Raw genomic sequence first — 21,696 nt, 5'->3', positions numbered from 1 at the left:
ATGCTGAAGTTGAAGCTCCAATACTTTGGCTACCTGATGTGAAGAGCTGACTTGTTAGAAAAGACCCCGATGCTGGGAAAGATAGAAAGCAGGAGAAGAAGGAGATGACAGAGAACAAGATGGTTGGATGCCATCACTGACTCGATGGACATGAGTTTGAGCAAGCTTTGGGAGTTGGTGATGGACAAGGAGGCCTGGCATGCTGCAGTCCATGGGGTTGCAAACAGTGGGACATGACTGAGAGACTGAACAACAACAAGTGAAGACAGTGTCCAGGATATGGAAAGTTCTTAGCCTATATGCCCCTGACTGAGGGGAGGGATAGGAGGTGAATGATAATAGTTGGCTAGTGTTCAGGATTAGCAAATAAGCACTCTTCATATGAGATTGCCTGGAAACCCAGGAAAGAGTTCTGGGCCTATAAATGACTATTGTAAAGTCAACATACTCACACAATTGGTGTGGTAAACCACTAGCTTAATGTCTTGAGAGATGCAATATTAGGGCATTGAGAGGTTGAGGAAGGAAAAGATATAAAATGTTACATGTTCAATCTCAAAAAGTTTCACACAACAATTATTAAATATTAGGAACTGAACATAAAAAAGTAAAACAAAAAACCTTTCTTTTGTTTCTGTTTCATCCATCCATCCATTCAACCATTTGCTATAATGAGTACATATATCTTCTTTTAATGGACCTGTACACAACAGCTGTGGGTCACACTCTTGGCATAAGGGATAAGGCCATGAACAAGACATACATGACTGAATATAAGAAAATCACAGGTAGAGTACTTAAAAGGTCAATTTAGGTCCCTCTGAGGTCAGCATGGATAAGTCCCCCTATGTAACTTAGGTTTAGCATGGGATGGGTCAGGAAGTAGAGAAGATTTCCCAAAGGATGTAACTTAAGATCTTTGAACACTGATAGAAATTAGTAAGGCAAAGAATACTGAGAATTATGGAAGGTAGAGCAGGAAAACTTTGTCACATGTCATTTCCTTAAACCTGCGGCCCACTGAGTTGAGAATAACATCAGGCCCTTTTAACACCGGAGCTGGGAACACATCTTACAGGATTGTATCCTTTTCTTACCTAATTTTATACATTAACAGGAAAGCAGTCTCATCTGTGATGCTGGGGTTACCCTACAACCATACAACGGAAGCCCCTGCCACCTTCATCCTGGTGGGTATCCCAGGTTTGCAGTCTTCACATCTTTGGCTGGCTGTCTCACTGAGCATCATGTATACCACAGCCCTGTCAGCAAACACCCTCATAGTGACTATCATCTGGATGGATTCCACTCTACAGGAGCCCATGTACTGCTTCCTGTGTGTTCTGGCTGCCGTGGACATGGTGATGGCCTCCTCGGTGGTGCCCAAGATGGTGAGCATCTTCTCCTCAGGAGACAACACCATCAGCTTTAATGCTTGTTTCACTCAGATGTATCTTGTCCATGCAGCCACAGCTGTGGAGTCGGGGCTGCTGCTGGCCATGGCTTTTGACCGCTATGTGGCCATCTGTAAGCCCCTACACTATAAGAGAATTCTCACACCTCGAGTGATGCTGGAAATGACTGTGACCATCACCATCAGAGCGACTGTATTCATGACTCCCCTGAGCTGGATGGTGAGTCATCTGCCCTTCTGTGGCTCCAACGTGGTTCTCCATTCCTACTGTGAGCACATAGCTGTGGCCAAGTTGGCTTGTGCCGACCCCAGGCCCAGTAGTCTTTATAGCCTGATTGTTTCCTCCATTATTGTGGGTTCTGATGTGGCCTTTATTGCTGCCTCCTATATCCTGATTCTCCAGGCAGTATTCAGTCTCTCCTCAAAGAATGCTCAGTTGAAAGCATTAAGCACATGTGGCTCCCATGTGGGGGTTATGGCTCTGTACTACCTGCCTGGGATGGCATCCATCTATGTGGCCTGGCTGGGGGAGGACGTAGCGCCTTTGTGCACCCAAGTGCTGTTAGCTGACTTGTATCTGATCATCCCGCCATCTTTGAACCCCATCATCTATGGCCTAAGGACGAAGCAAATACGGAAGCGAACATGGGGCCTGCTGATTCACCATCTCTTTAACCACTCCAACTTGGGCTCAGGAATTCAGGCCCTTGAGCAAACCAGACAACTTCAAAGACGCCCTAGCTAACCTGGACAGTTTGGTTCACCTGATGCCATACAAAGTCTAAGTAAAGAAGCTGTAAAGTTTAACTTTACCTAACTATTCAATCTCTAGCAAAGATGTCAATGAAATGATTTATTTTCTGATGAATATCATGGTTTGAATAAACTAGTATTTGAATCAGAGATAAGTCTGGGCAGGCAATATAGATTTGTGATTTTTCTTTCCTTAGATTTTGACCTACATTTCCAATTTAATATCCTACCAGACCCTCTGCAGAAGAAACCAACTGTTGGGTCTGCAATGTCTGACTGATTTTCTCACAACTGTTTTCCTTATAAGATTATATGGAAGCAACTGTTAATATATAATACACTGACCTCTGGATCACTGATAAATCCACTCAACTTGGATCCTGTGCTCATATCAGGAACAGAGTCTGTCTCCAGTCAAAATGGATTCCAGCTTCTGAGGAGATGTAAACTTGGAATCACTGATGATGGCCATTTTCTAACACATGTACTTGGAAAGTGAAATCTGTTCAAAAATTGGTTCTTTGGTTCCAATTCATTTCGAACACACAAGTACATCCCTGCTATTCAGTACTATAAGATGTACCTCTGTTTCCTATGTACCTAGTATTGTTCAGGAAGTTGGAATGGTGTACTAATCACCAACTTTTTGTTTGTAAGCAATGGAAGCTAAGGCAATGTGAGTTTGCTTTTAGTTTATCCTTTCAGAAAGTCTTAATTCCTATAGTTAGTGCATTGGAGAAGGAAATGGCAACCCACTCCAGTGTTCCTGCCTGGAGAATCCCAGGGACGGGAGAGCCTGGTGGGCTGCCATCTATGGGGTCGCACAGAGTTGGACATGACTGAAATGACTTAGTATAGCATAGTCAGTACATCTTAAAGAGAAAGGGATTTCATATGTAGGAGATACAATACATATATTTGACTCTGGTGTATTTGAAAATCTTAATAAACTATAGTTTCCAAATAAGTGTTGGTAGCAAGTTACTGTATCTTAATATTTCCTTTGTACTGATGGGGAAACAATGCTAATTATAAAGTGCATGGAAGATTAAATTTCAAAATGAGCACATAAAACAATACCTTACATACATACTGTGCATACTTTAAAATATACCCAATAATTTCTAATTTCATAATTTTAAGGGGTAGTCATAGGTACTGTTGATATTATATATTCCTGTGTAGATAAGCATGTACAAAGTAATTGTTCCAAAGAGATCTGATGCTCAACCACCTAGCAGCCACAGATTTCCCTAATATTGCTATTATTTACTTGCTTAGAATATATTCTATTTCTGAAAATGAAACAAGTAGGAATCAATCTCTAAAAATCAGATAAACTTATTTGGGGCCTTGTTTTCTTTTCAGAATATGTGTTATATTCCTTATTAGTTATCCTCTGAGGACATGAAACAAAGTCTCTTCCACTAAGCACCTGTCTCTCCCTACAATCTGGAAAGCTCCCTTGGGGCAGAGAACAGGGAAAAATCAGTCTCTGGAGGAGTTATAGGGTTTGTCCGCTGGGCAGAGGTCAAGGGAAGCTGGGGTGTCCAGGGGAAAAGCAGGGAGATAGAGAATCTGAAGGGAAAGAGGGCTCCCAATGGGAGGGCTCTGAAAGTGACAACACTCCTCATTGTGCCTCCACGTTGTTCATATTTGATTGTGTGTTGCTCCTCCTGTATAAATCCCCCTTCTTTTGGGTGAAAGAAACGTGGCCTGCCAGAGGAAGTCAAATAGAGACAACTCCAGGGATGTGAGTAACTAACCTGGGGACTGGGTGTTGGGCTTGATGAAGTCTCAAAGCCAGCGTCACCCTAGAAAGGAGGATATAAGCAACTCCACTACAAAGGGCTGGACAGGTCCCATGGGTACTGCTGATACCAAGATCACATTCTGGAAATCATGGGACAACTGGGGAGATAAAAGGAACAGGATATATATGATTATTTTGGTTCAAAGCTGAGAGAAGAAGGAGTAAGTCTAACCTTGGAATGAAGGAGAGAGGGTTTTCAGGGACTAGGGGGAGTTGAGAGAATAGAAACTGAGCAGTAGGACTGATTGGGAGCATGTGCTTTTGGTCATAGAGGGGAGACACTGATTTATCATGAACACAAAGGCTCCATTTGACTGAATTACAGATTACTACTTTTACCTTTAAGACAATTTTCATTTGAATTGAGTATTTCCCATCCTTTAATAGAAATAAAATATCCTGACATATCCTATGATTGTCTTATTAAGTGTCTTGTCTAAGCTTTTCTTTTTTTCCCTAAACTTTCTTCCTTTTATTCTTAAAATTTTTAGTATAAATTTATTTATTTTAATTGGAGGTTAATTACTTTACATTTCTTTAGTATTGGCTCTCCAGCTCTTCAAGTGAATGTCTCTGCAGGGTTGAAGGCAGAGGCAGATTGTGGTCTGGAAATGTTTTAGGAGAGCTTGGCTAGAGCTTTCTCAAGAAGAATGCACCTCAAGAACCAGGAAGCAATTGTATTTCTTGATCTTGGTAGTGGCCATGAGGGTGTGTTCATGTTCTCACAAATAAAACTTAGACTGTCCATTTTACCATATGGATGCTATATTTCAATAAAAAGTTAGCCAAAAAATAAAGAAGCAAGCAACAGTGTTAAATGTTCTGGATAGGTCAAGTAAAATAAAGACTGAAAACACTGGACTGGCAACATGTCACTGATGGAGGTAATTGTTGGTCTTAGCAAATTTTTTTTCAGTAGCAGCAGACTGAAGAGTAAGATAGTAATACTTATAAACAGACCCACCAAATCAAATGTTCTGCCAATGGACCAGACTATTAAGACATATAAATCTCTAGCACTACTAAGCAAGAAGAAAAAGGAATGAGGGAACTAAAACCTCACAGAAATGAAAGGTATGACCTGCGACAACTTGCCAAGGCTAGAGAGGAGGGATGGGCAGGCACTAGATGAGACTTCTCTCAGAAGAAAGGTAGATTTATACAGGGGGATCCAGAGAGGAAGATCCTGGATCAGAGGTAAACAGCAGGAAGAGCCATTCTGATTCCTCAGATCCTCTTCAACTCTTTAAGGAAAGATGCTCAATCTTGGCTTTATGGCATCCAGGCCACACATAGCAGTCTTAAGAGTACCCTGAATAATTTTCTTTTCACTCTACACTATTGTTCTACTTTAAAAAGCTTTCCTTTATCTTCTCATGCTCTATCATTGAAGATGTCTCACCCAGTGGTTATATGCAGTTAGGTTCTCTGACTATAAAACAGAGCTCATTACTTTATTTAGTCTATTCCATTATAAGGCATTTCTTATGTTTAGGGGTTTTTTTTTGTTTGTTTGTTTCAATAAAGACCATGGTTTTCAATTATATCCCATAAGCTTGGCTTTTTAGAAAACTTCTGAGGACTCTCATCAAGGTTTCTGTTGGTACCTGGGTGTGGAGTCAATTAGTGGTAGGCTCTCCAGGGGGTAACTGGAAGGGACAAATGTGTGTTGCCTGATTAGCACTGAGAACCAGGTAAGTGTTGGTCTAGTGCTTGGCTACTGCCATTGATGGGATTCTGAAGTCAGTTCTCCATCAATCTTACCTATTCAACTTTTTTAGGGAGGAGCCAGAAGTGATGAGAAATCCAAGAATGATCAAGTGAAGACAATGTCCAAGGATCTGGAAAGTTCTTAGCCTTTAGCCCCTGACTGAAGTGAGGGACAGGAGGTGATAACTAACCACTGGCTAGTCTGGAGGCTTGACAAATACACACTCTTTATTTAAGGTTGCCCGGACACCTGGGAAAGAGTTTTTGGCTTTATGTGAGTACTGTAAAGTCCAATAGTCACACAATCAGTGTCGTGACCCACTAGCCTGAGGCTCTGAGAGATGTAGTATTAGGGTAGTGAGAGTTTCAGGAAGGAGAAGATGAAAAACATTACATGTTAAATCTAGGAAGTTCATTGATTCATTCAACAATGATTATATATTAGGAACGGAGCATACAGAAATAAAAGAAACATTCTTTCCTCTGATTTTTCATTCATTCAACTTTTTGCTATAATGAGCACACGTATTCTCTCTTAATGGACTTGTGCACAACACATCTGGGTCACACACTTGGTATAATTTATAAGGCCATGAACAAGATACACATGATTGAATACAATAGTCACATGTATGATACTGGAATGATCAGTTTAGGTCCCTCAGAGGTAAGCACAGATGAGAGCCCATAAAAGCTCTGAAGCTACCTAACTTAGTTTTGTCATGAGATGGGGCAGAAAGTAGAGAAGACTTCCCAAGGGATGTAACTCAAGATCTTTGAACACTGATAGAAATTAGTAAGGCAAAGAATACTGAGAATGATGGAAGGTGGAGCAGGAAAACTTTGTCACATGTCAGTTCCTTAAACCTGCGGCCCACTGAGTTGAGAATAACATCAGGCCCTTTTAACACCAGAGCTGGGAACACATCTTACAGGATTGTATCCTTTTCTTACCTAATTTTATACATTAACAGGAAAGCAGTCTCATCTGTGATGCTGGGGTTACCCTACAACCATACAACGGAAGCCCCTGCCACCTTCATCCTGGTGGGTATCCCAGGTTTGCAGTCTTCACATCTTTGGCTGGCTGTCTCACTGAGCATCATGTATACCACAGCCCTGTCAGCAAACACCCTCATAGTGACTATCATCTGGATGGATTCCACTCTACAGGAGCCCATGTACTGCTTCCTGTGTGTTCTGGCTGCCGTGGACATGGTTATGGCCTCCTCAGTGGTGCCCAAGATGGTGAGCATCTTCTCCTCAGGAGACAACACCATCAGCTTTAATGCTTGTTTCACTCAGATGTATTTTGTCCATGCAGCCACAGCTGTGGAGACAGGGCTGCTGCTGGCCATGGCTTTTGACCGCTATGTGGCCATCTGTAAGCCCCTACACTATAAAAGAATTCTCACACCTCGAGTGATGCTGGGAATAAGTGTGACTATCACCATCAGAGCGACTGTATTCATGACTCCCCTGAGCTGGATGGTGAGTCATCTGCCCTTCTGTGGCTCCAACATGGTTCTCCATTCCTACTGTGAGCACATAGCTGTGGCCAAGTTGGCTTGTGCCGACCCCAGGCCCAGTAGTCTCTACAGTCTGATTGGTACCTCCATTATTGTGGGTTCTGATGTGGCCTTTATTGCTGCCTCCTATATCCTGATTCTCCAGGCAGTATTCAGTCTCTCCTCAAAGAATGCTCAGTTAAAAGCATTAAGTACGTGTGGCTCCCATGTGGGGGTTATGGCTCTGTACTACCTACCTGGGATGGCATCCATCTATGTGCCTTGGCTAGGGAAAGACATAATGCCTGTGCACATCCAAGTGCTGTTAGCTGACTTGTATCTGATCATCCCACCTACCTTAAACCCCATCATCTATGGCCTGAGGATAAAGCAAATACGAAATCGAACATGGAGCTTGCTGATGCACTGCCTCTTTAAACACTCCAACTTGGGTTCATGAATAGAAGTCTCTTCAGACTTTGAGCATTTTAGCCAATCCAAAGATGCTTTAGTTCACCTGGATGGTCTAGTTCACCTGGCACTATATAAGTTCTAAGAGAAAGCTATAAGGATATCTTTGCCTCAGTTCAGTTCAGTACAGTTGCTCAGTCCTGTCCAGCTCTTTGCAACCCCATGGACTGTAGCATGCCAGGCCTCTCTGTCCATCCCCAGCTCCTGGAGCCTGCTCAAACTCATGTCTATCTAGTTTGGTTGGATGGTGATGCCATCCAACCATCTCATTCTCTGTCGTCCCCTTCTTTTTCTGCCCTCAGTCCTTCCCAGCATTAGGGTCTTTTCAAATGAGTCAGTTCTTCACAAAGTGGTGGTCAAAGTGGTGGAATTTCAGCTTCAACTTCAGTCCTTCCAATAAATATTCAACTAATTTCCTTTAGGGTGGACTGGTTGGATCTCCTTACAGTCCAAGGAACTGTCAAGAGTCTTCTCCAACTTCACAGTTCAAAAGCATCAATTCTTCTGCGCTCAGCTTTCTTTATAGTCCAACTCTCACATCCGTACATGACTACTGGAAAAACCATAGCTTTGACTAGATGGACCTTTGTTGGCAAAGTAATGTTTCTGCTTTTTTAATATGCTGTATAGGTTGGCCATAACGTTTCTTCCAACGAGTAAGCGTCTTTTTATTTCATGGCTGCAGTGACCATTTGCAGTGATTTTGGAGGCCCCCCCACCCCACCAAAAAAGTCAGTCACTGTTTCCACTGTTTCCCCATCTATTTGCCATGAAGTGATGTGACCAGATACCATAATCTTAGTTTTCTGAATGTTCAGCTTTAAGCCACTTTTTCACTCTCCTCTTTCACTTTCATCAAGAGGTTCTTTAGTTCTTTGTCGCTTTCTGCCGTAAAGGTGATATCATCTGCATATCTGAGGTTATGGATATTTCTCCCAGCAATCTTGATTCCAGCTTGTGCTTCATCTGGCCTAGTGTTTCTCATGATGTACTCTGCATATAAGTTAAAAAAGCAAGGTGACAATATACAGCCTTGACATACTTCTTTCCCGATTTGGAACCAGTCTGCTGTTTAATGTCCAGTTCTAACTGTTGCTTCCTGACCTGCATACAGATATCTTAAGAGGCATGCAAGGTGGTCTGATATTCCCATCTCTTTAAGAATTTTCCACAGTTTGTTGTGATCCACACAGTCAAAGGCTTTGACATAGTCAATAAAGCAGAGATCTATGTTTTTCTCTTGCTTTTTTGATGATCTAATGGATGTTGGCAATTTGATCTCTAGTTCCTCTGCCTTTTCTAAATCCAGCTTGAACATCTGGAAGTTCATGGCTCATGTCTGCTGAAGCCTGGCTTGAAGAATTTTAAGCATTACTTTACTAGTGTGTGAGATGAGTACAATTGTGTAGTAGTTCGAGCTTTCTTTGGCATTGCCTTTCTTTGGGATTGGAATGAAAACTTATCATTTCCAGTCCTGTGGCCACTGCTGAGTTTTCCAAATTTGCTGGCATATTGAGTGCAGCACATTCACAGCATCATCTTTCAGGATTTGAAATAACTCAACTGGAATTCCATCACCTTCACTAGCTTTGTTCGTAGTGATGCTTCCTAAGGTCCACTTGACTTCACATTCCAGGATGTCTGGCTCTAGGTGAGTGATCATACAGTCTTTATTATCTGGGTCATGAAGATTTTTTTTTTTTTTGTATAGTTCTTTTGTGTATTCCTGCCACCTCTTCTTAATATCTTTTGCTTCTGTTAGGTCCATACCATTTCTGTCCTTTATCGAGCCCGTCTTTGCATGAAATGGTCCCTTGGTATCTCTGATTTTCTTGACGAGATCTCTAGTCTTTCCCATTCTATTGCTTTCCTCTATTTCTTTGCACTGATCACTAAGGAAGGCTTTCTTATCTCTCCTTGCTATTCTTTAGAACTCTTCATTCAAATAGGTATATCTTTCCTTTTCTCCTTTGCTTTTTGCTTCTTTTCTGAGCTATTTGTAAGATGTCCTCAGATAGCCATTTTGCTTCTTTGCACATCTTTTTCTTGGAGATGGTCTTGATTCCTGTCTTCTCTACAATGTCAGGGACCTCCAATCATAGTTCTTTAGGTACTCTGTCTATCAGATCTAGTCCCTTAAATCTATTTCTCACTTCTACTGTGTAATCGTAAGGGATTTGATTTAGGTCATACCTGAATGGTCTAGTGGTTTTCCCTACTTTCTTCAATTTAAGTCTGAATTTGGCAAGAAGGAGTTCATGATCTGAGCCACAGTCAGCTCCCAGTGTTGTTTTTGCTGACTGTATAGAGGTTCTCCATCTTTGGCTGCAAAGAATATAATAAATTTCATTTTGGTATTGACCATCTGGTGATGTCCATGTGTTGAGTCTTCTCTTGTGTTGTTGGAAGAGGGCGTTTGCTTTGACCAGTGTGTTCTCTTGGCAAAACTCTATTAGCCTTTGCCCTGCTTCATTCTGTACTCCAAGGCCAAATTTGCCTGTTATTCCAGGTGTTTCTTGACTTCTTACTTTTGCATTCCAGTCCCCTATAATGAAAAGGACATCTTTTTTGGGTGTTAGTTCTAGAAGGTCTTGTAGATCTTCATAGAACTGTTCAACTTCAGCTTCTTCAGCGTTACTGGTCAGGGCATGGACTCGGACTACTGTGATATTGAATGGTTTGCCTTGGAAATGAACAGAGATCATTCTGTTGTTTTTGAGACTGCATCCAAGTACTGGATTTCTTTGCCTAACTGTTCCTTCTCTAGCAAGGACCAATGAGATGATTAATTATCTGACAACTTTAATGGTTTCAATCAACTAGGATCTGAAACATAGAGTTTAGGCAGAGATGATAGATTTGGACATTTCCTTTCCTTAGCTCCTGACCTGCATTTTCAACTTAGTATCCTACTAGTCCCTTTGCACGGAGAAGGCAATGGCACCCCACTCCAGTACTCTTGCCTGGAAAATCCCATGGATGGAGGAGCCTGGTAGGCTGCAGTCCATTGAGTCGCTAGGAGTTGGACACGACTGAGTGACTTCACTTTCACTTTTCACTTTCATGCATTGGAGAAGGAAATGGCAACCCACTCCAGTGTTCTTGCCTGGAGAATCCCAGGGACGGGGGAGCCTGGTGGACTGCCGTCTATGGGGTCGCACAGAGTCGGACATGACTGAAGCGACTTAGCAGCAGCAGCAGCAGCAGTCCCTTTGCAAAAGAAGCCAAGTGTTGGTTGTACCATACCTGACTAATTTTCTCACAAACTGTACATCCTGGAATTCTGAGGTGGAGCTACTAGTAAAGAACCTGCCTGCCAAATGCAGGAGACATAAGAGACGTGGGTTCAATCCCTGGGTCGAGAAGATCCCCTGGAAAAGGAAATGGCAACTCACTCCAGTATTCTTGCCTCGAGAATCCTATAGACAGAGGAGCCTGGTAGGGTACAGTCCATGAGATCACAAAGAGTTGGACACGCCTGAAATCACATTACACACATGTATATCTCCTTATGTAATTATATGGAAGCAACTGTTAATATATATGACAGTGACCTCTATGAATTGATGAACCCACTGAACTTGGCTCATGTGCTCACACCTTGACAGAGTCCATCTCCAGTGATGATGGATTCTGGTTTATCTGAGAAGGTATAAACTTGGAATCACTGATGGTAGCCATTTTCTAACACATGAACTTGGAACTCTTTCACAGAAGGAGAAGCAAATTAGGAAAATGGTATAAAGAAACTGTCTGGCTCTCTGGTCCCAATTCATTTAGAATACCTAGGTACATCCCTGTTATTAAGTTCTACAAGATATACCTCTATATTCTTTTAATATACCCTCTGTTGTTAAGCTAGTTGGAATACTGTACTAATCACCAGCTTTTTGTTTCTAAGCAACAGAAATTTAGGCAATGTGAGTTTGTCTTTTTCTCCTCCTTTCAGAAAGTTTTAAACTGAATAGTCAGTATATGTTATAAGAAAGAGATTTCATATATAATAGATATGTCTATATATTTGACTCTGTTACATTTGAAAATCTTAATAAAATATAATTTTCTAATAAGTGCTGATGAAAAATTACTGTATCTGAGTCTTTATCTCCTTTTTACTGAAGGGAAAACAAACCCTCTAATTTATAGAGGGTACTGAAGATTAAAAATGAGTAGAAATCACATAAAACAACACTTGACATACTGTATATACCTAAAAATAAACCCAATAAAATTTTAATTTCATAATTTTAAGGGGTATTTGTAGGCACTATTGAAACTGTGAAAGTGAAAAGTGAAAGTGAAGTCGCTCAGTTGTGTCCGACTCTTTGTGACCCTGTGGACTGTAGCATACCAGGCTTCTCCATCCATGGGATTTTCCAGGCAAGAGTACCAGAGTGGGTTTCCATTTCCTTCTCCATGGGATCTTCCCAACCCAGGGATCAACCTGGGTCTCCTGCATTGCAGGCAGACGCTTTACCCTCTGAGCCACCAGGGAAGCCCCTAATGTAGATCAGTATTTATGTAATAACTTTTCCAAAGAGATTTGATGCTTAACAACTTAGCAACCATACATTTTGCTAACATTTATATTATTTACTTCCTTAGAATGTTTTTTATTTCTGAAAAATCAAAGAAGTATTGATCTACCCCTAAAAATCAGATAATGAGTTCCCGTCCGCTTGCAACATCATAACATAAAACCAAATCAAGAGCATGAGATGGTTAAGTATATTTCATAAGATTTCCATTTTGACAAATCACAATATTCTGTTTCCACATGCAACCCACTGACTTGGCCACATCTATTAAATAAAAAAATTATTAGATGCATTAAAGAATCTGATGGCAAGCAACGAAGGGATAGTCCAGCCAGCAAGTAGAGATTTCTTGCTGGTATTTCCATTAGAAGCCTATCTGCCAACTTTGTGTTTCTTTCACTTTGGAATTCACTGAAGCCAGCTAAGATCCACTGCTGGTACTCAAATACTGAACTTCATACTTCCGAAAATGGACTGGTTCTCTGCCATGGCTACCCCAAACAGAAAACCCTCTGCTTCTCCCAATATATTCAGATATGACCCCTGACCTATTACATAAAGCAACATATGCTCATTTAACTATAAACTGGGACCCACAGTAGACTCTCAGTGTTTTGATTTTTAAGAGATTACAACCAATCTTTATTGAAAAAAAATGGAGATTAGATTTTCTGCAAGGAGGTGGGAACTCAAGGATTCTTGGCCTTTGTTTCCACCTTTTGCAGGACCCAAGCATTTTACCCTTTGAAAAGCTTTTCCTCTCAAAGCTCAGGCATTGCACCATTTGGTTTTTCTGTTAGTAAAATATATGCATGGGCAAAGCTCATTCCTATCTTACAGTGAATGATCACATTAAACTGCAGGTACAGCCCTAGGCATTGCAGGAGCAGTGCAGCCTCTTGCCCTCCACATGGCTACCTGCCTCTTCCCCTTCTGGACCACTTTTGTAATTAGCCATTACATTTTTGAATGGGATTGTAATTAAATAACATCCAGTCTTTCATGCCCCTATGTGGCAAGAAGAGGTTATTTTTGTTTTGATTCTAGGCATATGAATGAAAGTTCCCTCACTTAAATATTTATATATGCACACACTGCCAGACTGGAGCTACAATGGTGAATCAGACATAAAAGGTTCTTGTTTTTTGGTTTTTTGTTCATTTTGTTTTTTCAGTGTCCATACATTTTTATCAGAATATACACTTATTAAGCATTATCTGTGGCTGCTTTCTCACCACAAGACAGAATTATATAGTTACATTGGAGACTATGTTACCCATAAAACCTAAAATATTAAGATATTTTAGAGAAAAACTTCACTGACCCCTGTTCTAGATCAAAATGTTAATAGTTACAAAGGGAAATCAATTGGAACTTCATGTAATATATAGATTAAGAATAAATAATATTTTTTCAATATTGAATCTTATCAAAGGACAAAATATATTTCACTTATTTAGATTTTCTGTTATATCTCTTAGTAGCATTTTATAATATTTTTCCATCTAGTTCCTGTATATTACTTCTATTAAATTTATTCCTAGAATTTTTGGTGTTGTTTTTGTAAATACAGTTGTTAACGGGATCTTTTCTTATACTGTGTTTTTTTCCTGTATCTGTGACTATGTGTATACACTTTCTTTATTTAAAAAAATTAAAAATATACATACTCATTATGAAAAGGGGTCCTCATTCTTAGAAGAGAAGTATAAACAATTAATCTAGAGGAAAGAATTTTTATACACTTAAGACCTTTTATCTTCTTGGCTGGTCTTGAAAATCAGACATTATGACAACACATAATAGGTTTAACCTTAATTCTTTTAACAAGTAATCATAACATCCAAATCAGCTTATAAACAGAAAAGCAAACAACCCAAAGATCACATTACAAATGAAGCCATTGCATTCATTAATTCATTCAAGATTTTAATGAATTCACCTAATAATCTTCATTTTCCAGGAACCTTCCAAGATTTATCTTAATAAAAGCACAAAAGAACACCGTTGATTTGGCCCCTGGCATCCCTGCTAAGTTTCCATGGACATAAGTGGAAGCACTTCCTACAGATCCATTTCTCCAGTCAATACACACTTCCCCAGGGATCCACCCTCCCACACACAAAAAACACATGTTCCCTCTAATATAGAACTGCTCAACCCTTTGCCAGGACCAGGTGTGTGACTTACCAGTTCATTCCTTTCCAGGCAGATGGAAAGTTCTCCTCTTCTGCTGCTAATAATGTTGAAGAAGTAATTTCGAAGCATGGTGGGCAGAATGAGTTTATTTCTCCATTTTGGCCTGTTTCACCTCCTTCATATGTGAACAACTGATACAATTAAGGTAGATTTTTTTTTAACTATTCTTCATTATAGGAATTATTTTCCTTCTGCCTGTACCTAACCTAGTATCTAGTTTGTTGCCAAATCCTAACTCAACAGTCACTACCTTCAAACTTAAAACTAGGTCAGAGGTTGCGTGACACAGCACCAGTGTGACCATACATAACGTATATATTGCAGCCCCTGCAGTAGGCAAAGCCCACAGTTCTCATATACTTGCCTCACAGTTTGTTTCCAGCACAACCATTCCCACATCATATTTTAAAGGCCTGTAATGAATTATTTTCATCGCACCCAACAATCACTCTAAAGGGCCAATTGCCCAGATATATAGTCTTAATTCTCCTTCATTATAATATATGGCTTTTTGTGCCTAGTCCTATCCTTTCTCTCCACAATTGCCTCCTGTTTTCCTCCTTTTGTCATAGATTTAGAAGAAAGGAAGGCAGAATACCATGTAGTTATCAGAATCATGAAGGTTCTCTTGGTGACATACGAAGACCCAAAATTTAGCCCAAGGAGATTGTGAGTAGGCTTTCCTTTCAGTGCATTTGTTTTACATTTTTCAAAATCAAACTAATCTCGGGCCTTTTGTTTTCCTTTCAGAATACACTCTATATTCTTCTAACTCTTAAGTAGCCTCTGAGGATTTAAAGAGACAAAGACTCCTTAACCATTAGGCATCTGCCTGTTCTTACAATCTGGAAAACTGGGGACCAGAGCACAGACAAAAATCAGTCTCTGGAGAAGTTACAGTGCTTGGCTGCTGGGCAGAGGCCAAGGAAAGCTGGGCTGTCCAGGGGAAAAGTAGGGTGATAGAGAAGCTACAGGGGGAAGAGGACTCTTAATGGGAGGTATTTGAAAATGACAAAACTCCTCACCATGCATCCATGTTGTTCATATATGAGCTCATGTTGCTTGTCCTGAAGGATCTTATATAAATCCCCTTTCTTTTGAGAGGAAGAAATGTGGACATCCAGAGGAAGCCAAATAGAGAAAATTCCAGGGATGTGGGTAACTGACCTGGGGACTGGGTGTTGGGCTTGAAGTCTCAAAGCCAGAGCCATCCTAGAAAGGAGGATATAAGCTCTCAACCTCACTAAAATGGGCTGGCCAGGGCTAGTGGGTACTGCTGATAGCAAGTTCACATCCTGGAAATCATGGGACAACTGGGGAGAGAACAGGAACAGGAACACATAACTATTTTGATTTAAAGCTAAGAGAGGAAGCATTTAGTCTAACTTTGTGATAATCAAGACAGGGTTTTCAGGGACCAGGGGAATTTGAGAGAATAGAAACTGAGCAGTAGGGCTTATTAGAAGCATGTGCTTTTTGTTCTAGAGAGGGGAGGCATTGGTTTATCATAAACACGAAAGCTTCATTTGAGTAAATTATGCATTCCTTCTTTTACCTTTAAGGCAATCTTCATTTGAATTGAGTATTTTCAACCCTTTGCTGCTGCTGCTGCTGCTAAGTCGCTTCAGTTGTGTCTGACTTTGTGCAACCCCAGAGATGGCAGCCCACCAGGCTCCTCCATCCCTGGGATTCTCCAGGCAAGAACACTGGAGTGGGGTGCCATTGCCTTCTTCAAGAGGTCAGCATAGATGATTTCATAAGTTCTTAAGTTACCTAATTTAGTTCCGGCAGGGGTTGGGGGAGGTGGTAGAGAAGAAAAGACTTTCCAAAGGAGGTAGCTTATGAGCTGACTTTTGAAGAATGAATAGAAATTAGTAAGGCAATGAATACTAAGAATGATGGAAGGTGGAGCAGGAAAACTTTGTCATACGTCAGTTCCTTAAACCTGTGGCCCACTGAGTTGAGAATAATATCAGGCTCTTTTAACACCAGAGCTGGGAACATGTTCAATTCTTTAAATAGGAATAAAAAATTCTCACATATCCTTCAATTTTATTATTGAATTAAGTGATTGTCTAAGTTCTTCTTTAGTGATTGGCTCTCCAGCTCTTCATGTGAATGTCTCTGTAGGGTTGAAGGCAGAGGCAGGTTGTGGGCTGGAAATGTTTTAGAAAAACTTGGCCATAACATGAAGAACAGCACACCTCAAGAACCAGGAAGCAACTGTATATCTTGATCTGGATAGTAGCCATGGGGGATGTTCATGTCCTCACAGATAAAATTTTATCAACTGTCCATTTTATAGTATGTATATTTTAATAAAAAATTAACCCCAAAATATGAGACCAAGCAGTAACATTAAATGTTTTGGATAAGTAAAATTTAAGACTGAAAGCGCTGGATTGAAACAGTGAAAAGTGTTGATGGACTGAAAACATTCCATCAACATGTCACTGATAGAGATAATTGTTGATCTTAGCAAAAAATTTTTCAGTAGCAATAGACTGAAGAGTAAAATAATAAGAAAAAAGGACCAACCAAACCAAATGTCATTGGAAAGGACTAACAAGATATGTAAATGTCTAGCAGTGCTAATCAAGAAGAAAAAGTAATGAGGGAAATGAAGCCTCAAGGGAATGAAAGGTAGGGACTGCTACAAGTTGGAGAGATGGGCAGGCACCAGCTGAGACTGCCCTCAGAAGAAAGGTGGGTTTATACAGAGCAGGGATGCAGAGGGAAAGACCTGGGATCAGAGGTGGGTGGGGGGAGGAGGCAGTCTGGTTCCTCAACCTCTTTTTTGATTCTTTAAGGAATAATGCTTAACCTTGAGTCTGTGGCATCCAGAAAACACACAGCAATCTTAAAGATGTCCTGAATAAATCTTTTTCACTCTGTACCCTTCTCCTTTCATGATCTATCACTGAAGATGTCTCACCCAGTGGCTAGACACAGCAAGGTTCTCTGACACGGTTTGGCCACCTGATATGAAGAACTGACTTATTGGAAAAGACCTTGATGCTGGGAAAGATTGAGGGCACAAGGAGAAGGGGAAACAGAGGATGAGGTGGTTGGATAGCATTAACTCAATTGACAGGAGTCTGAGGAAACTCCTGGAGATAGTGAAGGACAGGGAAGCCAGGCAAGCTGTAGTCCATGGGGTCACTAAGAGTTGGACATGACTTAGCAACTGAACAATAACTACTTTATTCAGTCTGTTCCATTATAAGGCATTTCTTATATTTAGGGTTTTGTCTGTTTCAATGTAGACCACAGTTTGCTATCATATTCTAGAAATTTGACTTTTTAAAAAATGTTTGAGGTCTCTTGTCAAGGCTGCTGTTGGCAGTTAGGTGTGGGGTCAATCAGTGGTAGGCTCTCCAAGGGGCTACCGGAAGGGGCAAATGCATGTCATTGGTTAGCAGTGAGAACCAGGTAAATGTTGGTCTAACATTTGATTAACATGCTTGCTTAACAGGAGAAAATGCTACAGCAGCTGATGGGATTCTGAGGCCAGTACTGTCAATCTGATTGACCCAATTTTTCAGGAAGAATCCAAGCCTAATGAGAAACAATCTGAAAGAATCAAGTAAAGAGTGTCCAAGGATATGGGAAAGTCTTAGCCTGAAAGCCTCTTCCTGAGGGGACAGACAGGATGTTATAATTAACAGCAGTCTGGTCTTAAGACTTGGCAAATAAGCACTCTTTATTTAGGGTTGCCTGGACACCTGGGATAGAGTTCTTGGGCTTTATTGAGTATTGTAAAGTCAACATAGTCACACAATATCCATGTGTTTACCCACTAGCCTGAGGCCTTGAGAGATCCAGTATCAGGGCAGTGAGCATTTGAGGAAGGAAAAGATGCAGTTTGCGGTGTTCAACCTCAAGAAGTTCATTGTTTAATTCAACAATGATTAAATATTAGGAACTTATCATACAGAAATAAAAGAAAAACTCTTTCCTCTGATTTCTCATTCATTCAACTGTTAGCTATGATGAGTACACATATCTTTTCTTAATGGATCTGGGCAACAAAACTCTGGGTCACATACTTGTTACAAGTTATAAGGCCATGACCAAGACACACATAATTGAATAAAGTCCCAGGCAAAGTACTGGAATGGTCAATTTAGATCCCTCAGAGGTCAGCATAGGAGATTCCATGAGTTCTTAAGTTACCTAATTCAGTTCTGGCAGGGTCTGGGGGAGGTGGTAGAGAAGAAAAGACTTTCCAAAGGAGGTAGCTTATGAGCTGACTTTTGAAGAATGAATAGAAATTAGTAAGGCAATGAATACTGAGAATGATGGAAAGTAGAGCATGAAAAGTTTGTCACATGTCAGTTCCTTAAATCTGTGGCCCACTGAGTTGAGAATAACATCAGGCCCTTTTAACACCAGAGCTGGGAACACATCTTACAGGATTGTATCCTTTTCTTACCTAATTTTATACATTACAGGAAAGCAGTCTCATCTGTGATGCTGGGGTCATCCAACAACTATACAACGGAAGCCCCTGCCACCTTCATCCTGGTGGGTATCCCAGGTTTGCAGTCTTCACATCTTTGGCTGGCTGTCTCACTGAGCATCATGTACACCACAGCCCTGTTAGGAAACACCCTCATAGTGACTATCATCTGGATGGATTCCACTCTACAGGAGCCCATGTACTACTTCCTGTGTGTTCTGGCTGCCGTGGACATGGTTATGGCCTCCTCAGTGGTGCCCAAGATGGTGAGCATCTTCTCCTCAGGAGACAACTCCATCAGCTTTAATGCTTGTTTCACTCAGATGTATTTTGTCCATGCAGCCACAGCTGTGGAGACAGGGCTGCTGCTGGCCACGGCTTTTGACCGCTATGTGGCCATCTGTAAGCCCCTACACTATAAGAGAATTCTCACACCTCGAGTGATGCTGGAAATGACTGTGACCATCACCATCAGAGCTATTATATCAATGACTCCACTGAGCTGGATGGTGAGTCATCTGCCCTTCTGTGGCTCCAACGTGGTTCTCCATTCCTACTGTGAGCACATAGCTGTGGCCAAGTTGGCTTGTGCTGACCCCAGGCCCAGTAGTCTTTATAGCCTGATTGTTTCCTCCATTATTGTGGGTTCTGATGTGGTGTTTATTGCTGCCTCCTATATCCTGATTCTCCAGGCAGTTTTTGATCTCTCAAAGAATGCTCAGTTGAAAGCATTAAGCACATGTGGTTCCCATGTGGGGGTTATGGCTCTGTACTACCTGCCTGGGATGGCATCAGTCTATGTGGCCTGGCTAAGGGAGGACATAGTACCTTTGAGCACCCAAGTGCTGTTAGCTGACTTGTATCTGATTATCCCATCAACCTTGAATCCCATCATCTATGGCTTGAGGACCAAGCAAATACGGAATCAAACATGGAGCTTGCTGATTCACTGCCTCTTTAACCACTCCAACTTGGGTTCATGAACACTTTGTCTGTTGAGCCCTTGAAGATTTCGGCCAACTTCAAAGATGTCTTAGAGTTCTGTGGATCTCGTTTGGTTCACCTGGCAGCATAGAAATTCCAAGATGAAACTGTGGAGAGTATTTTTGCCTACGTTTTCAATTTCTACCACGGATGTAAATGACATAATTTTCTGACAATGCTTTTTATGGTTTCAGTCACCTAGTAACTGAATCAGAGATAAGTTTGGTAGAGTATATAGAACTGGGATTTTTCTTTGCTTAGATTCTGACCAACATTTTCAACTTAGTATCTGATTGAACTCTCTGTAGAAGAAACCAACTGTTGGGTCTCCCATACCTGACTGGTTTCCTCACAATTGTTCATCTTGTGTGATTATATGGAAGCAACTGTTAATACATAGGCCATTAACCTCTGGCCATTGATGAATCCACTCAACATGGGTCACATGCTCACACCTGGACCAGAGTCCATTTCTAGTGAAAATGGACTTGATTTTATCTGAGTGGATATAAATATGGAATCACTGATGGTGGCCATTTTCTAACATGAACTTGGAAGGAGAAATCTGTTCCACAGCAAGAGAAGCAGATGAGCAAAATGAGATGAGGAAACTGAGTATTTGGTTACCTGGTTAAAATTAACTTGGACCACCCAGGTACATATCTCTTATTAAGTTCTATAAGATATGTCTCTATAGCCTTTTAATATATCCACTATTGTAAATTTCCCTGTAGCTCAAACAGTAAAGAATCTGCCTGCGAGGCAGGAGACCAGGGTTTGATCCCTGGATTGGGAAGTTCCTCTGGAGAAGGAAATGGCAATCCACTCCAGTATTCTTGCCTGGAAAATTGCATGGACAGAGAAGCCTGGTGGGCTACAGTCCATGGGGTCACAAAGAATTGGACACGACTGAGTGACTCACACACATTGTTAAAGCTGGTTGGGATATTTTTATTAGGTTGGTACAAAAACAACTGCGATTTTGCACTGTGAATTTTAAGTCATTATAGCTAGACTAAAATACATCTTTATTAATTAAAATAAGAACCATTATAATCAACACATTTTTACCAAAGAGAAATAAGTTTGTTTATTCCTGTAGTGTAAAAATTTGTGCTTCAAGATTTGATGAACTCTTTAAAGCATCTTCTGCCTCCTGCTGGTTATAGAATTGTCTTTCCTGCAAAAAGTTGTCAAGAAGCTTGAAGAAGTGGTAGTCAGTTGGAGAAAGGTCAGGCGAATAAGGCAGATGAGGCAAAACTTCACAGGCCAGTTTGTTCAACTTTTGTAGCATGGTTGAGTGACATGTGGTTGTGCATTGTTGTGGAGTAGAATCGGGTCCTTCCTATTGACTGATGTTGGCTGCAGGTGCTGCAGTTTTCAGCACATCTCATCAATTTGCTGAGCATACTTTTCAGATGTAATGGTGTTGCCAGGATTCAGAAAGCTGTAGTGGATCAGACTGGCAATAGACCACCAAACAGTGACCATGACCTTTTTGTGGTGCAAGTTTGGCTTTGGGAAGTGCTTTGAAGCTTCTTCTCGGTCCAACCACTGAGCTGGTCTTCGCTGGTTGTCTATGAAACCCACTTTTCATCACATGTCACAATCTGATCTAGAAATGGTTTGTTGTTGTGTAGAATAAGAGAAGACGACACTTCAAAATGATGATTTTTTTGATTCGCAGTCAGCTCATGAGGCACCCACTTATCGAGCTTTTTCACCTTTACAATTTGCTTCAAATGCAAATGACCATGGAATGGTCAATGCTGAGTTCTTTGGCAACTTCCTGTGTAGTTCTAAGAGGATCAGCTTCAACGATTGGTTGCTGTCAACCTTTTTTT

At 40.9% G+C, this 21,696-nt stretch overlaps 3 protein-coding genes across 3 annotated transcripts; all 3 read left to right on the top strand.

The window, feature by feature from the left end:
- The first annotated feature begins 1,119 nt into the window (after positions 1-1,119).
- LOC147358156 (olfactory receptor 52I1-like) lies at positions 1,120-2,317 on the top strand. Its single transcript, XM_086340463.1, has one exon. The coding sequence runs from the start codon at positions 1,137-1,139 to the stop codon at positions 2,157-2,159; it is 1,023 nt and encodes a 340-aa protein (XP_086196589.1). The 5' UTR covers positions 1,120-1,136; the 3' UTR covers positions 2,160-2,317.
- Positions 2,318-6,683: 4,366 nt separating this feature from the next.
- On the top strand, positions 6,684-7,658 carry LOC147358155 (olfactory receptor 52I2-like). Its single transcript, XM_086340462.1, has one exon. It carries the CDS (start codon positions 6,684-6,686, stop codon positions 7,656-7,658), a length of 975 nt encoding a protein of 324 aa, XP_086196588.1.
- A 10,930-nt stretch (positions 7,659-18,588) lies between these two features.
- LOC147358154 (olfactory receptor 52I2-like) lies at positions 18,589-19,851 on the top strand. Its single transcript, XM_086340453.1, has one exon. The coding sequence runs from the start codon at positions 18,880-18,882 to the stop codon at positions 19,849-19,851; it is 972 nt and encodes a 323-aa protein (XP_086196579.1). The 5' UTR covers positions 18,589-18,879.
- The last annotated feature ends 1,845 nt before the right edge of the window (positions 19,852-21,696 follow it).

Source organism: Bos grunniens, chromosome 15 (assembly GCF_055505025.1).
Source record: "Bos grunniens cultivar Pamir isolate PY7600 chromosome 15, Bosgru_T2T1.0, whole genome shotgun sequence".
NCBI lineage: Eukaryota > Metazoa > Chordata > Mammalia > Artiodactyla > Bovidae > Bos > Bos grunniens.
This window is presented reverse-complemented; position numbering and strand designations above follow the sequence as displayed.